Genomic DNA, 16,222 nt, shown 5'->3' on the forward strand with positions numbered 1-16,222 from the left:
AATGATTTAAGTGTATTAAAGTAAATGTTTACCAGTGGCTGTGTCTATATCTCTATAACCCACAGACATAGTATCTCAGCGTCAACAAGCCTTTAACAATCAGTAGAAAACTTTTAAGTGGTGGAGCAATTCTTAGAAAAATTACTTCTTAAATCCAGTAGTAAATAAACTAATTCTTGCTTACCGTAGACTTTAACGATGACCTTGCTGTTCTTGCAGTTCACTCTTTGTCATCTTTAAGCTATACATAAAAAACAAGGCTTAAATTGACTTTTAAAGGGCTTTTGCAAACTCGTAATGCAGATTTCCTCTTTAAAATATTGTATGCAGCTCTGTCCTGCAGGACTTATTTGATTTATTCAGGAAAGGGGAAACACGCTATAGGAGAAGCAGTGATATGTTCTATTCTAACTAAGCATCATATGGAATAATTTTATAAGACAGTAATTAACGTCTGTTTTGAAAATTTAGAAAGGAGAGTGATAGCAAAATTAGTCAGTATTTGTTTACTGAGCAAGCACCTTAATCAAGTACTGTTGGTTTCTTACAAATGTGCTCTGAAATGATACAGTTTCTCAGAGTCTTGGCAAATTCCTAAATCGGTTGTAATTACAATTCGTGTCCCAGAGGTGTTTAAAAGTTAAGACAAGGCACTCTTCAAAAGCATGTGTGAAATGTGTAAGAATGTTATCAGGCAATGTTCATTACATTTTCCTCAATTTGTTTTCATTTTGTTCATCTTGCTGTAATAAAAAATGTAGATAAAAGTCTGTATCAAACTAATTTGATTTTACTCTTTTTTTTTTTATTATTATTTTTAGAAGGCTTAATTTACACATACTCCTCTCTTTTTAGCTTTTTAGGTGTTGATTTAGTCATCTGATGGAGCTGGTCCTTGTTCTGGTCTCCAGTGCTTTTCATGCAGTGACACAAGGTGGCCTGTAACCCACTCTACCCAGTCCTGCCAGGTAGACTTTGGATTGCTCCCAAAGCAAGCTAATAAGGGTCAGTTTTCTGAAGATTAACTGGTCTCAGGTGAGACTGGATGTTGAATTTTCCAGTATCCAGCAGCCAGCTCAGAAATAGGGAAAGGTCAATGTGACCCATTTACAATGATGTTTCAGTAGGTTTGGCGTGAAGACCAGTACTGAAGTGGAAACATGATACTCCACAATTGCTGCTATCTGAAGAGCACAGGTTCTGAGCAGCTTTATATGGATCTTCCACAGTCACCAAGAGGGAAGCTGAAGCCTACTAGGATATTCATGAATGTTGTCAGAGGAAACAGGAATTACCGGCAACATGAAAACATGCAGCAGAATATGCCTTCTAAAGAAAACTTTTTTCCTAAGGCCACCAACTTTGTTACTGAAAGGAATAATCTATACAATAAGCTGCAGGCCCTACAGCAATGTAAATCCAATATCAGCACAGCAAATGTGGTGTCTTATTCTGTTAGCTGGCCTTCAGTGAGCTAATTCATCAGAATAAATAGTTGTGTGTTTATCAGAGTAGCTGAAGGTCAAGGTAATACAAAGAAACCAGAAAATAAAGCAGTCAAGTTCTAAAATCCAGAAGCCAAACACCCAGCCTGGTATGTATGTAGTAAAGTACTTAATATGTACAATGTGTCATGTCATTAAACAAAACTTGGTTCATATTTATGTACCTGTCTTCACAGTACTTACTCAGTCAATTCCTGTACCTCTTGGTAGTTCGTATCAGTTGGAATTCACTGTGGGTTCTGGCTCTAGGGCAGGTTGTCGCCCACATACTGTGTATATGCTATTTCCAGTAAAGGCTTGTGAGCAGGTTGGATTGCAAAGCAGTTACCTTCCTGAAATAAGCTGCCTGAAGATACAGCTTGCCTCTTGTGTAGCATTTGTTCAGGCCACATGAGAACCTGCTTTTACGTGGTGCTGAATACCCTGAAGGCTTACAGTTCTCAGCCTCTCCACTAGCTTCACAGTTGTTCCCACTCATTTTTACAATTCATCTGTAATTCTGTTTCTTCAAACCAGTTGTATTTCAGTTACATCCACAGGAGGGGACATTTTTAGTCATCTGAATATGTATGAGCCTATTAGGACAGCTGAGCTACTTTATTTTCAAACGTTGGGCTGACCATGGATGGTATCAATGCTGCCTAAGGATAAACGGTTGTTTAGTCTGATTTGCAGGCATTTTTTACTGCCTCTGTTCAGAAGATGTAATGCCTGAGAGCAAGGTTGGCTGAGAACAATACAGCATGAAGGACTTCAATTCCAGAAAGTACCCAGGCAGAGCCAGGATAAATCACTACCCAGCTGGGACAATACTTGATCAAATGTGTCCCTTGTAGAAAGAGGGGAGGATAGTAGACTCTTAATAACCATATTAAGAGGAATTCCAGATCTTGAGGACTTAATTAAATCTCCTGTTATAAGGACTTTCTGACTAAAGGTAGTTTAATGCTTTGATGCCGATACCCCAAGATGTAACCGTGGGTGGTAGGTTGCTGAGGCCATAAGCACTTTGGGAGAGAATCCAGTTCAGTGTTGGGTCTTTCATTTCACTCCCCTTTAAGGTGACATACTCCGCACCTGCCTGGTCTTTTAACCTTCCTTGTGATTCAACTGCAAGAGTTGGATGAACTCCTGAGAGAAAAATTACGATGACGGTTTGATAGCATGGCTGTGAACATGTTTTAAAAGCCAACTGAAGGCTTAGATTTCAGGAGGACAGTTCTGGAGCATTTTACCAGTATTTCTCTGGAGGGGAAGAGGTCTCCTTTATTCTTTTCTAGTAGCACCTGTCATTTAAATACAAGAACCTTTTTTATATGTCCAGCATAGCTGAGAAGTCCTGTCTGCTGAAAAATGATTATCAGTGTAGTCAAGGCCTTGCTGTCAACTGGTAAAAGTGGCTGTGGACAAGATGGGCATCAACCCTGAAGAGCTCCTTTCAAAATATAATCTTCCTCTTTACCTCCAGAAAACGCCCTTGCAACAGAATCTGACAGGAGCTGGATCTGGTCTGCTCCACATGTCCGTCCAGGGATTAAAAATGGAGACAGAAAACATTTATGCTGCTCTTGAGGCAGGATGAGCAAATTAAAGTATTTCTGGCTTTAGGGACTTTCCTTCTGAAGCAACAGTGTGAGCGTGGGTTTTTTTAACTGACATGTTGGTGAAACTTTGTACCTCTATGAAAAATAAATAGTTGTTAGGAGCATCAGAAATTCTATCAAAATGCACCTTTTGGGAAAAAACAAAACAAAACAAAACAAAAAAACACAACCAACAACTTTTGGCTGCTTCAAACACTGAAGTGAGAAGAGTATATGCATTTTAAAAGTAGTAAATCTTAGTTAAACTCAACAACTTTGCAATTCTCCTTTAACTTGCCTAACCCCGCAGCACATGGATTTTATGGCAGCCCTTCCTTTGAGAAGCAAAGAGGTTTTGCATCTATTCCTCCCCCCACTCCGGGATGAGAAAAGATTGCGTCCAAGCTGTGCCCAGCTCCGGAGAGCCACGGAGACTCAGTGTCCCGGGGGGGACGGATGATGGGGGACTCAGGGCAGCACAGCGAGAAAAGCACTCGGTTTACAGGAACCCCTGCCTGGTTTCACTTTCCATGAGGCTGTTAGCGTGATTATGTTAACAGACTACGTCTGCCAGTCATTAAATAATGACACGAAAAAGCAAGGAGGTTCGTATTTCATCTGCTACCAAAGGGATATAATTATAGAGTACTTTGGGAAAATTACAGCTGGGAAGGAAAAGTTGCAGCCTGAAGCACAAATATGTTCAGTTACTCACGGAATGCAACACAGGCATTACGTGTAAATAGCACTGGGTAGTGTTAAATCTTACACAAGCTCCCCCCAGCTCTTCCCTTGGTTGTGAAGATCATTTCCTGTGCCAGTAAAAAACAAAATGAATCCTTTACCAAAAATTCTGATGAGACTATCAGCTTTTTAGAACATAAATATTTCCCAGTGTTTCAAGGGCCTGAGCAGTGGCTACAGTCTAAATATATTAATGAGATAAAAGGGAGGTTGTATCTAAGTCCGAGACTCCCTGGTGAGTTTGTCATCCTATGAGAATAAAACAAAGCTGTCAGCCATCCAGTTTTGTGCTGAAATGTCCATGCTTCTTACACTGCCCATCAAAGGAGATCAGCAATTGTGGATATTGTGTTACAACAAAATAAACTAAACAAAATACACCCTTGAACGGAGTGGCACAAGTTATTTTTTGTTTGTATAATGATCTGTAACTCTCAGCACAGCTTCATACGTTACAAACACCACCATGTTCACAGGAAAAGCACGAATGCAGTTCAACCCCAGTCCTTTGAAAAGCACTTTTGCACCCTCCTTTCTCACGCTTTCTCTAGCACAGTGGATGAGACCTTTGTACTTGTGCTGGTCTAATTCATCTGTTTGCATCCTTGATTTAATGACGTCCATGGGAGTAGCTAATCCCCAGGCCAGGACTCCAGCAAAGCCACCAGAAAGTAGGACAATGAGTAAACCTGCAGGAGCGAAGGGAGGAGCAGTTAACTCGAGCCTTGCACTGATACGACTGCAGGTGTCTCAGATTTGTTAGCTAACTTGGTTAACTTTCATGTCTTTCAGCAGTTATTTTATTCAGCTCTTGCAGTTGTGAGGTTTTCAGTGAGCTCACACGAACTGCATGGTCTCTCCGTTTCACAGCATACTCATTTTTGCAGATACCATACTGGTTCGTGCAGAGGCAGCATCTAATTTAACACCACACAAACTAGATGTGATGCAGCCTGAGAGCACCCACACCTTCTCCAGCTGGGTTTACTTATTTTTATAATTCTCAGGAAGATGCTCTTGCTGAATGTCACCTATTTGGTCTTTTCTCAGAGTGGATAATTGTTTTTTGGAGCCAAATCACAACCAGGAAACTTAAGTGTAGTTACATTCCGCACTCGGGATTTATTCTCAAGCTCTGGACTGACTCTGATCCATGCTCTGTGATGGCTCCTAGAAGGCTCGTTCGTGTTTCATTTCTAGTTACATATCCTTTTTCTGCATGAAGAGGATTTCATTTCCACATACCAGGCACCAGAGTGTGGCATGAACACCCTCCCACGGGAAGAGGAGCAGCTGCTGAGGGACCAGGTCGTGCTGGCACAGCCTGCACTCCCAGGCTGCTGGCACCCATGCCAGGAGGGCACAAATGGCCCCGTGACACCAGGAAGCAAACACACAGCACCCCATGTGAGGAGCAGATCTGGGTGAGGTTTCACTGGTGCTGGGTGATGTTTGCTAAGAGCCTGGTTTCCCTCAGTGTGGTACTAAATAAGCCAGTTTTGCAGATAAGGCCAGATGCTTTCCAATACGTACCTGGTTTATCTTTCCCAGCTGGTTTGAGCCAGTCGCACAGAGCAGAATAAGTAAGGAAATATATTGCAGAAGAGGAGCAATCCCTGCAGAGTAATGCAGAGCAGCCCTTGTAGAGACCCCCAAAACCTTCCTCCTTGGCAATCACCTTCAGGCAGTGCAGAGATCCTCGGTACTTGGGCTCGGAAACAGGCTGGGGAGATGCAGTGGACGGATGTGGGTTCCTCTGAGTCTGCATGCGAACTTTAGCCACTTCACTAGGGGTCATCAACAAAACCTGTAACATCAGAGGACGGTATTTTAACCTTTCATGTTAAAACGGTGTTTTGATCCTTCTCCTGCAAATTCCTTGTCTCCCACACTTTCAGGCAATAATATTACCTGAAGACAGCAAGTTCCAGCCTCGTCCCCTCTGTCTGTGCTAAATCCCACCCAGCAGCCACAGAATACCTGTGTGAGGTGCACTGTGAGGAGTGGAAGGCAAGGCAGAAATCACCAGGGTATATTAAACACTTGTAACAACTTTTTAAACCGGGTGGGCACGGAAAGGGGATGTTCTCAGCTACAGGGTGGCATACATCAAGGCTCTTATGTTTATCTGTATTTGGAACCAAGGCCATAAACACTTTAAAAACGTTAACCTGTGTTAAATGGAGCTAGAAACCCGACCATCTGGACTGCTCTGTAAGAGGATTGTCTGTGACTGGGTGCATGTTTCTGCCCCGCACACCATCAGAGTGCTGGACTGAACTCCTGCAGATGCTGACAGAAATCCATCTGCTGATTGGAGAGTGCTCCTGGATTCAGCCTCACTTCCCTGTCCTGGGATCATGCACATTTGCCATGCAACATCACTTCTTAGTGATGCCCTGCTGAGTTTCGAGTCCCGGCGAGGCCACGCTGTGTACTGCCCGTTGCTACAGCAACACCATGCCAGGCTTGTGCAGCCACTGTCAGAGCACCAGCCTGAGCTCTGACACACTGAGTTACGTCTTTCTTATATAAATATACCGTCAGAGCCACTTGGAAAGTTTGCTGCTCAGGTTGTTTTTCTTCTTTTTTCTGTGTTTGCTGCCAATGTCCATGTCATTCTTAATAATGAGTTCTTAAGTGTTTTGTAACTCTAAACCAAATCTGGCATGAGCTGCCTGGCAGAGCTTGGCCACGATGCGGAGCCAACAAGGGAGGGGGCAGCATGGGCAGAGTGTGAACCCTCCGAAAACAAACCCACCAGGTTTGTGCAGGCTCCCTCGTGGCCTCCCAGACAGAAAACATTCAGTGCTTTCCCAGGCTCCTATGTCTGCGAACAATATCTCTTGTTGTGCTTCCGCTTTCGGCTGTTGACCTACCCGGGCAGCACCGGCAGCAACTCCAGCAAGAGAAACATCCAGCTTGGATGGTTTTGCATCCGCAGCCCCGTATCGCAGCTTGCAGATGGTACAAAGGAAGTTTTTGTACGTGCCAAACGAAACAGAAGAAATCACCGATACTGCAAGGACTGATGCAGACACACCTTTGTAAAATCCCCAAATCTAGTTGGAAACAGAGATAAAATAACTTTTTGTAAAGCAAATGGCATGGAAAGCATCTACCCAAAAGCATGGTCCCTACATTGTTGAGCCAAAACTTATTCCCATCTTACAGTTCATCGGCAAAGCTAGATTTCGTCCTGACCTTCCTCCCAACAAATGGTTGCATGTAACTAACTGCTGCTCATCCTCCCCCGCCAACAGCTCTGCTGCTCTGCAGCAAGTCATCCATAACTGATGTCAGCAACTCTGATGAGAGGCACTTACTTTTTCTGTCCTGTATGTTTCCTGAATGCAGTGCCAAATCCCATTGTAATGCCTCTCGGTCTGAATTCTTACCTAGGAATATAGGGACAACTTCAAAATGTACATATTAGATTCAAACAAAACAAAACAAACAAACAAAAAGCCACAGGAGCAAACCAGATAATTAGCCATAAAATAGCACGACCAAATTATTTACTTCTTTTTAAAATGAGAAACAACACAATCAAATACAGCGAAATATGTTGATTTTAACAAAGATGAAAGAATTGCTATGGGACTAGTTTTATAGAAAGGGGGAGGGGAAAGCAAAAGAGCCTGCTCATTTTCAGTCCGTAGTCAAGAACTAAAGCTCCATCCCGTACCTTCACTGTGTCCAGCGGATAACCCACTGCTGTGCTCAGACCACCTGAAACAGAGAGTGTGTTGGAGATGGTTAACAGGGCACATTGCAACAGAGCATTTTGCCCCACTGTGGCAAGTCATTGAGGGAACAGCAGAAAAATGCAGCTTCGGAGCCCTGCCATGCTTGGCATCAGACCTTTTTCAAGCTCCAGCGATGAAGTTTGAGCCAAGAATGACAAAGCAGAATGCCGTGATTTCTCTCTGTGACCAAGACACTCTCAGAGAGGAATCCAAGTGTCACAGAAAACTAATCAGGAGGAATAACACCCCAGTACAAGCCAGGGCTGGGGAAACACTGAGAGCACCACTGCAGGAAGGCTGAAAAGATGACTTGTATGATATCAGACTGTTCTCTCTCTCAGCTGAAGCAGTAAAATATCTTTGGACTATGACCAAGCACCCTCACATGAGGTGCAGAGCATCCTCATTCACACAAGAGCGCCTCTGGAGCAATTTTGGGTCTCCATATTTGTTTTGGAAATATTAATATTAATATTGTCCTCAGGCATTACAGGCTCTCAGCAATCTTGAATCTTGTAGTCTTGAGGACTAGAAAGGTACTTCTGCTGCATCCTGCATGCCAGGGACCAGACACATGCTGGCTGCACTTTACAAAGCACGTCTAGGGCTTTGGGTGAGGAATTCATTGGGCGTTAGGGCCCACAGCACCGTGCTGGACTAAGCCTCTAAGGTGCATCTCTTTCATGCACCAGACTGCTGCAAGAGCAGAGCAAGGAGCATAAATGAAGGTTGCTTTGAGCCGTGGCAGGCTGGTGTGACACTGGGGTGCAGCACTCACACTCCACCGCTCAGGGCTCAGCAGGATTATGGGGCAGCGAGGGATTAGCGATGGCCACACACAAAGCCAGCATGCTCAGCAGCACGGCCCACACGCCAGCTGACCGCGACTCCCTGCCTGCAGCAGTGACAGCATGTCCAGCCTGATGGAGGGGGTTGTCAATCCTCTGTTGACACCCAAGCTCACTTTGAAACCTTAAAAAAGCTGCTGGAGTTGGAAATGCAATCAAAGTTAATGCCTTAATGGCAGATACAGAGAGTGAAAGAGTTCAGACATGGGCTTCTCTTGGCCAAGTAACAGATAGATCACCCACTGTCCCTGCCTGTCCACTGCATTCTCAACTCTAATCTAAATGCATCTGATGGCAGATACAACAGATGATAGGAGCTGACTAGCTCACTTCCTCCCAGTACATCAGCTGCTTAAGACATCTGAGAGGAAATCAGGCTGGCGGATGATGGAGCTGTATCCATGTGAGTTATTTAGATGGAGACCAAGTTCATAAAAGTGATTGATAAGCCCTTCAGGGAGCCAGGCAAAAGATACTTTAAAATGTATTAGTCACTGTGAGCATTTCACTAGGCATGTTCACGTGTGATTGCACGGCTGCTTGTGAGCTCTGGAAAGCTCTACTGCCTTCTGGAAAAAGCAGCAGCTGCTGGTGTGAGTCACCAGGAGACAATCTCAAGGTGCTTTACTCAGAAGAAAAGAACCAGCAGCCTCTTGCTTGAAGAAAAATGAGGTTTCTGCTGTAAAAACCTCTATCAAATCTGTCACCAGATAAATAGCGATGAAGAATAAAAAAGGGCCAAGAATTCCAAAACCAAAATGAGATCAAGTTGGAAGAGAGACAGCTAGAGCGATCACGCAGGGTAATACAACTCAAAGGAGCAACGCTTCTGGTCCAAACAGAGAGTGACAACGGACAAGGTCACCGGGGGCCACCTGCACTGTCCCAGATTCCCGTCCATCAGCCAGAGGCAGACAGCAGACACGAGCCCCGCCAGCCAGCAAAGAGCAGCACATAAGTCAGTGTCAGTGTGACTGTGCTGACCGCAGAGGTCAGGTCCCCTGGCCCAAGAACCCGTCCCAACCAAGAGGATTTGGCATCGCATGGGTTTCAGACTTCTGAACCTTAGGGGCAGCAAATGCAAGCTGAGCAGACAGTGGTGACTCAGGGGCACCATGTGCCTTGCACAGCTAAGTCCTGGCTTGTTCCACCAGCTCAGGAAGGTGGAAGCCTTGTTTTGTGCACATCAGGTACCAAGGCTGATCTGGGTCAGTGTTTGACAGGAAGTGTCCTCCCTTCCAAAGTGCCGTGTTCACACATTAAGATGCAGAAACAGCAGCAACATAGACAAAATAAAGCAGTTTTGCCTCCCATTGCTTCTCAGTCCTAAAGTCTCTTGCTCACCTCAGGTCTTCCAAGAAGCAAACATTTCCACTTTATTCCCACTCTGAACCTCTGAACAACCACAGCCTGCCATGCAACGTGCTCCTTAAGAGTCAAAGCACTCCAAGCAGTTAAGTTGTCAGAGCTGAGGAGCTCAGCCAAGTCCACCAAAGGCTGACGAAGAAGGGCTCTGCACAATGTCACACAGTATAAATAGCCTGGGACAAAGATAGCATGACCCACACATGCCCTGTTAGCCCAGCAGAATTGAACAAGGCCAGCAATGTATAGCATAGCATGAAATACGGGAGAAGGATCTTGTGGGGCTCCTGCTGAGTAACACCGCACCCCCTGTGAGGGAAGTAAATAGCAAAACCAGGTGAATGATGTTCGTTGGGTTGTAGCAAGGCATTTTTCGTGCCTACTTTATTGGAGACATTCTCAGGTATTGTGCAGGGGTTGCAGCATTCTCTACACACTTACAGAGTACAAGGACAAAACTGGAAAACTCAATCTCTTCACTCAATCTCTTCAAACAGGTAATTCAAAAAAGGAGAGATCCTGGCAATGTAGCCACTGCAATGTTCACAGCAGAGAGCAGGCAGCAGCCAGATGGAGCCCACCAGGCTGCAACAGCTCTGAGCTGTTGGCAAACACCTGGCTGAAAGACCCAGGGAGAAGCAGGAATCATGGCCTGTGCACTGGATGGGGAGACAACTACTTCCAAAGACCTTTACTTTGTGAAGAGCTGGGAACATAAGAAGTGCCCCATATCCTAAACAATCTGAACGCCATCTGGTAACATGGCCCTGGCAGTGGCCAGCAGAAGCTGCTTTAGCTGTAAGGACAAGGAGACAGCATGTTCGTTCCGTAGGAGGACTATTTTATCTGTCCTTGAGAGGCATGTGTCTGGTGTGTAACCTTGCAGTAAGATGAGGAGAAGCCCATGCAGACCCTGCTGTTCTGTCACTGCTGGGTGAACCTCAGCTTCCCACTCCCTGATCTCCACACGTGGCACAAGAGTCAAATCATCTCCTGACATGGCCTGGGCTGCTGTAGTAGCAGGGCTAGAAAATATACATGGGGTCACAGGAAAATTCAAGTTGGAAGAGACCTCGGAAGGTGTCTAGTCCAATCTCCTGCTCAGCTTTATTGATCAAGAAGGGCATCCTTATAGAAGAGCTGCTTTCCACAACATTCAGCCCCATTTAGCGGTTACTGAAAATCTCCACAGTCACTGAGCAAGTTTCTGTCGTTTCCATCTGGGGTCACAGCAAATCAGTTTCCCTGGCTGAAGATGCTACGCTTGTCCCATGGCCACAGAAGCAATAGCTCAGTGGAGATGCACAATATTTGTGCAGGTGCCTGAGTCAAGCTGGATCATTCCATGGCATCCAAAAGGGGCAGCAACTCTGCTGGTTTTCTGTGGTGCTTAAGCCAAGTTTTGTGCAAAACACTCTGAAAACAGATCAAGGTCACAAGAACGTATTTGACTAAACAGAAACTCTGTTATTATTTATGCTGCCTGTTGAGTTGCCTGATGCACTTCAGCTGAGTTTGCAGCCTCCTTGGGAAAGTGAGAACTGCTTCAGCTCTAACAAACACATGCCATTAAATAAGCTCAGGACCAAAACTACCCCAGTTGTCACAGGTAATTGTAAGGGTCCCACACTTGGAATCCACTCCATGTTGGGGTAAGGACCGTGGCCCTGAAGCCCTGCCGAAGTACCTTGCACATGTCTATGTGCAAGCTCCCAGCAGGGAACAGCATGCCAGAAAACACTCCTGTTCGCCAGTGAAAAAATCCATTATCCCTCTTAAGAAAGCTCCAAGCTGGACACAGATGACGGGATGGAAAATCTTGCTCTCTGACCCCTTGGGGCAAGTGAAGTCCAATAAAACAAGCAAAGACATTTTTGGCCCCAGCTGGAGCTCCCCAGCCTGCATCCTCCCAGGGTCAGCCTGTTTCCAGGGCACCCATGGGAGATGCTCATTGCATGGCAGGGCACATGATGCTGGCGCCCAGATAACAAGACACCACACAAATCACAACTTTGCATGGGAGCAGGAGATGAAGGCTGAGGTGAACGACCATTTTGAAACTGTTTTCAGCTCTCCACATTCCCTTGCAAAAGAAGTTTATCCTTAACTGGCTCAACCACAACTGTGCCAGCAAAAGCAAAGAAGTCCAAGGAGCAAACACAACTGTTGCTGCCCTGCTGAGATGAGGTCAGTCATTAACAGGAGGTCTCAGAGGAGGTTTGATGAGTCCTTCTGAGATGGATGTCCTGTTGCCAGCCTCAGCACAAAACTACCATCTCCACTGGGTACTTTAAAGTCAGAAAGGAAAGAGGAGGAGAAGGGAAAGCTGCCATGGATTGGCTGGTTAGATTCCCCTCTCCCATGAAGGATCCTTCCTAAGCAGGATCCCCCAGCACCCTGGGAAGTCCAACACCTTGAGCAACTGGCACCAGGGTTGCATGCTGCTGAGATGCCAGAACCTCACCCCACTTGCACATTTTGCATGATGAGCAATAAGGGTGTAAAACTCATCATGGTTCTTCCCAGGGAATTCACATTTGCACCACGACCACAGGCTGCTCCTGGTGAGGGAAACTGCCAAATGTCAAATCTCAAAGTGAGGTCTGACATGCAGGCTTGGGCTGGGCTTCTCAACCTTCCAACAGGTTTACCTGTCCTTTCTGGCAGTGGCAACTCCAAGGCTTTTGTCTTGGTATTCGATACTCTGTTAAATCTGGGAAGATTTCAGAAAAAAAGTGAGACCAGTGACTAAATTTTGTTGTTTAAAACAATGCTGGGTTTGAGTGGTAAATGCCCTAAAAATGTCTAGAAATAAATCACACTTTTCTCTTTTTACTTTTTTTATATATAACTAACCTACTTTCTCCCAGATCAAAGCCTGCCACGCAGCTCGCCTGTGCTGAAATTACCTTCACAGCTGCAACTTAAACTAAGGCAAAGGTCATTCATTCAGACTGTCCTCACTACAAAAAGCCATGCCTCTAACCCTCCCTTCTCACAAATCACATTCTCAGCCCCCCAGAGTCGTGACCTCGATAGCCTGCGAGGACCCTCTGGCACCAGACACGCAAAGCTTTGCTGTCTGGGCATTACTTGCCAGTTTGTATCTGCAGCAACGCGTTCCACTTAGTGTCTTCCCATCAGAGTTTGTCCCGTCCCGCGGCAATTAGGCTGCAGAAGATTGCGCAGCAATGACCTCAGCCAACAAAATTGCAGCTCTGCCTCTCCAGTAGCTCCGTGAACCTGCTCTGATGACATTTTCCACTTTATAAGGAAGAATCCACTTTTAACAAGCAGCCCCCATTGAAAAACTCTCAGCTCTGCCATCGAGACCTGCCCATTAGCTGAACAAGAAAGAAACACAGCAACCTGCTTTCATCAACAAGCACTCCTTCGTGTATTTACCTCCAATGGCCCCGGCAATGAAATCCATCCAGATTGATTCTGCTGCCTTAATTACCCTGATTAAGCATTAGGGAGGTAGAAGAAGAGAGGATATCAGTTCGGTCCGTCCAGAGCACCGCAGGTCCTTTGGAGACAGTGTGATTTGGAATATGAAGCACCTTCCTACTGTCTTGTCTTGCCTCTGGGGACTGTGAACCTTGTGAATACTGGATGAATTTGTACACACGAGGCAGAGACAGGAAGCCTGGAGCTGTTCCAGGAACACAGTGAATAAGTAATCCCGCGAAGCCCAGCAACGCTGTGCCAGAGCTGCTGTCCTCAATGCCTTTCTGCTTGGAAAATCACGAGGGGTAGTGCCCTGCAGGGTAATGCCAGCTGTGATGGGGCCATTTCCCACCGCACTTATTAACCGCAGAAGACAGCCTTACACCCTTGTTTGCCAGAGGACACCTGTGCCCTGCACCATGGAGACATGGTGCAGGTGGCTGTGTATGAGATCACAGAGTCACAGAATCACAGAACATTAGGGATTGGAAGGGACCTCAAAATATCATCTAGTCCCATCCCCCTGCTGGAGCAGGAACACCTAGATGAGGCCTCAGAGGAATGTGTCCAGGCGGGTTTTAAATGTCTCCAGAGAAGGAGACTCCACAACCTCCCTGGGCAGCCTGTTCCAGTGTTCTGTTACCCTCACTGAGAAGAAGTTTCTTCTCAAATTTAAGTGGAACCTCTTGTGTTCCAGTTTGAACCCATTACCCCTTGTCCTACCATTGGTTGCCACTGAGAAGAGCCTGCCTCCATCCTCGTGACACTCACTCTTTATATATTTATAAACATTAATGAGGTCACCCCTCAGTCTCCTCCAAGCTAAAGAGACCCAGCTCCCTCAGCCTTTCCTCATAAGGGAGATGCTCCACTCCCTTGATCATCTTTGTTGCCCTGCACTGGACTTTCTCCAGCAGTTCCCTGTGCTTCTTGAACTGAGATGCCTCTTTCCCTCATCCCAGTGCACCCTTCCTGCTTCTGGTGGAGCAGACCCCCTTCCCAGCAAGGAAAATTCCTTGTGCCCTTGCCAAGGAATTTTCCTTGGCTTTCCTAGCCCACTCAGTTGACCCTAAACCTTTGCCCAGACCCCCACAAATTATTACCTACTGTGTATACATGTGGTGAAGCCCAGAAATAAATTCAACCACGTACAAATCATTTGCTTCTCTTTCAGGCTGCAGGGAGGTGGTGGACTCACTGTCCCTGGAGGTTTTTGAACGGAGATTGGACATGGCACTTAGTGCCATGATCTAGTAAACGGACTGAAGTTGGACCAAGGGTTGGACTTGATGATCTCTGAGGTCTTTTCCAACCCAGTCAATTCTGTTATTCTGTAGTTTCCCCAGTGCCCAGAGGAGCTCTGGCTCTTCCCTTTTGACTCAGCCTCCCAAGCCTCTTTCCAATGTCAGCTCCTTGCTGAGTTCATTGGCAGAGCAGGAATCACTATTGCTGCTGCCCATACTTCAGTGTTTCACCCTGCAGGGGAGATGGATTTTGCCAGGAGACTGGTCCAGCACTTCATTTTTTTCTTTCTAATTTACACCCAGCACAGGGTGGTGAGCTCAGCAGAGAAAAGAGAAAAGCACAGAGAGACACTTGCTGATCAAAGAGAACCAAGAGCGCTAGAAAATGCCATATGGCCTTCTTTTGCACAACAGACCCACCCCAGAGGGCTGCCACGTCTACAGCGGAGAGGTTAAGTTTTGCCAGGAGTGAACCTGGAAACCAAAGTCCCGATGCAGTGAAGGGCTTGCCAAGTCGTGACCTGAATTGTACTCCTCTTGAAGAGGTTTCCTCAGATCAGAGCCAAGGCACATCATCAGCAAAGTGAAAAGAAAATGTCACAGCTGCTGCCCCCATGGGTCAGCTTCACAGAGGAGGTGAGGACTTTAATCCCCAGTACTAAGTCTCTCACACATTTCACAAGAACCTCTTTCTCGCTGAAGCGCACAGTTTGAATGGGCTGATGTGTCAGTGATGTATAGCACAGCTCACTGTCAGAGCTCAGAGTTTCTAGGAACTGAAAATTAAAGGATTTTTAGAAACTTGCTTCCCATAATTTCTTACACGTTCCTCCCTGAGCACTTTAGACGTTGGAAAGAACAGTTTGTTGCAGTGTAGCATCATGCAAGGACAGCAAAAATTTTAAACCAGAAGTAAAATATTATCTAGAGAGATAGCAATGTAGCTGCTAAAACACACCGGGTTGTTCAGTAGCTCTTCCTTGTCACACCTGGTGACTGTGCAGAAGTTATTAACAGTTCATCAACAGCTTGATGTGCCAAGTGCAGGGAAAGGTGCTGTTACCACTTCTCCCACCTGGCTGCTGTCCTTGCAGAACCTCTCCAGCAGCTGGGCTGGGTGTGGAATCTGCTGTGTCAGTGACATGGGGGACAAGGACACAGTCCTCTCCAGGAGGGCCAGCTCAGAAGCCTAAACCCTCCTGGTTCCTGAAGGGATTGGAGACCTTCCAAGCCACCCCAGCCCGCAGTGCAGCAGCCACTGGTGCTTTCAGGACTGCTACTTGGATACTGCTGTTTAATGTTGCTTTTCTGGGAGCTGCTTCCAGGAAAAGCGAAGAATCTCATTATACTCCCAACATGAAAGTGTCGCCATGCGTTCCCTTCCACCACATGGCCAGGGGTATTGTGTGGGATTTTTCTATATACTGCAGCGGCTGGTGCAATATCAGCAAGAAAATACATACTGGCTGGCATGTCACGCTGCATGACTGATATGTCAGGGCTAATCAGTATTTCTCATGAAATGATGCAAGACCAAGCAAAATTTCTCTCTTCTCTGTCTGAGCTGGACACTTCAAAGGGAATCTTCCTCATGAAACCACCTGAGATTGTAAAACAAACAAGCAAACAAAAAAAGCCACAAACAAAACAAATAAAAACAACAACAACAACAACAACAACAAAACACACACACACACACACACACACACACACACACACACACACACAAAGAAA

General features: G+C 45.9%; 1 protein-coding gene across 4 annotated transcripts; it reads right to left on the reverse strand.

Moving 5' to 3' along the window:
* Positions 1–491: 491 nt before the first annotated feature.
* On the reverse strand, positions 492–15,976 carry SLC25A47 (solute carrier family 25 member 47). 4 transcript variants are annotated; one of them, XM_065063503.1, is made up of 6 exons: positions 15,952–15,976; positions 7,521–7,564; positions 7,159–7,230; positions 6,712–6,894; positions 5,366–5,639; positions 492–4,521 (listed from the first exon to the last, which is right to left on the reverse strand). In XM_065063503.1, the coding sequence occupies exons 1-6, from the start codon at positions 15,971–15,973 to the stop codon at positions 4,235–4,237; spliced, it is 882 nt and encodes a 293-aa protein (XP_064919575.1). In that variant the 5' UTR covers positions 15,974–15,976; the 3' UTR covers positions 492–4,234. The 4 variants fall into 4 exon arrangements, with proteins under 4 accessions (XP_064919575.1, XP_005506155.2, XP_064919576.1 ...); XM_005506098.3 differs by lacking the exon at positions 15,952–15,976 and adding an exon at positions 13,200–13,673; XM_065063504.1 differs by lacking the exons at positions 7,159–7,230; positions 15,952–15,976 and adding an exon at positions 13,200–13,676.
* Between the last annotated feature and the right edge of the window lie 246 nt (positions 15,977–16,222).

Source organism: Columba livia, chromosome 5 (assembly GCF_036013475.1).
Source record: "Columba livia isolate bColLiv1 breed racing homer chromosome 5, bColLiv1.pat.W.v2, whole genome shotgun sequence".
Taxonomy (NCBI): domain Eukaryota; kingdom Metazoa; phylum Chordata; class Aves; order Columbiformes; family Columbidae; genus Columba; species Columba livia.

Excerpts from the sequence above, each read along its gene's own strand:
- SLC25A47 (XM_005506098.3), bottom strand. The coding sequence starts at position 13,227 with ATGGATTTCATTGCCGGGGCCATTGGAG. Across the intron at positions 6,895-7,158 it reads AAACATACAGGACAGAAAAA|ATTTGGGGATTTTACAAAGG; the intron begins GTAAGTGCCTCT and ends GTTTCCAACTAG. Across the intron at positions 4,522-5,365 it reads AGCTGGGAAAGATAAACCAG|GTTTACTCATTGTCCTACTT; the intron begins GTACGTATTGGA and ends TCGCTCCTGCAG.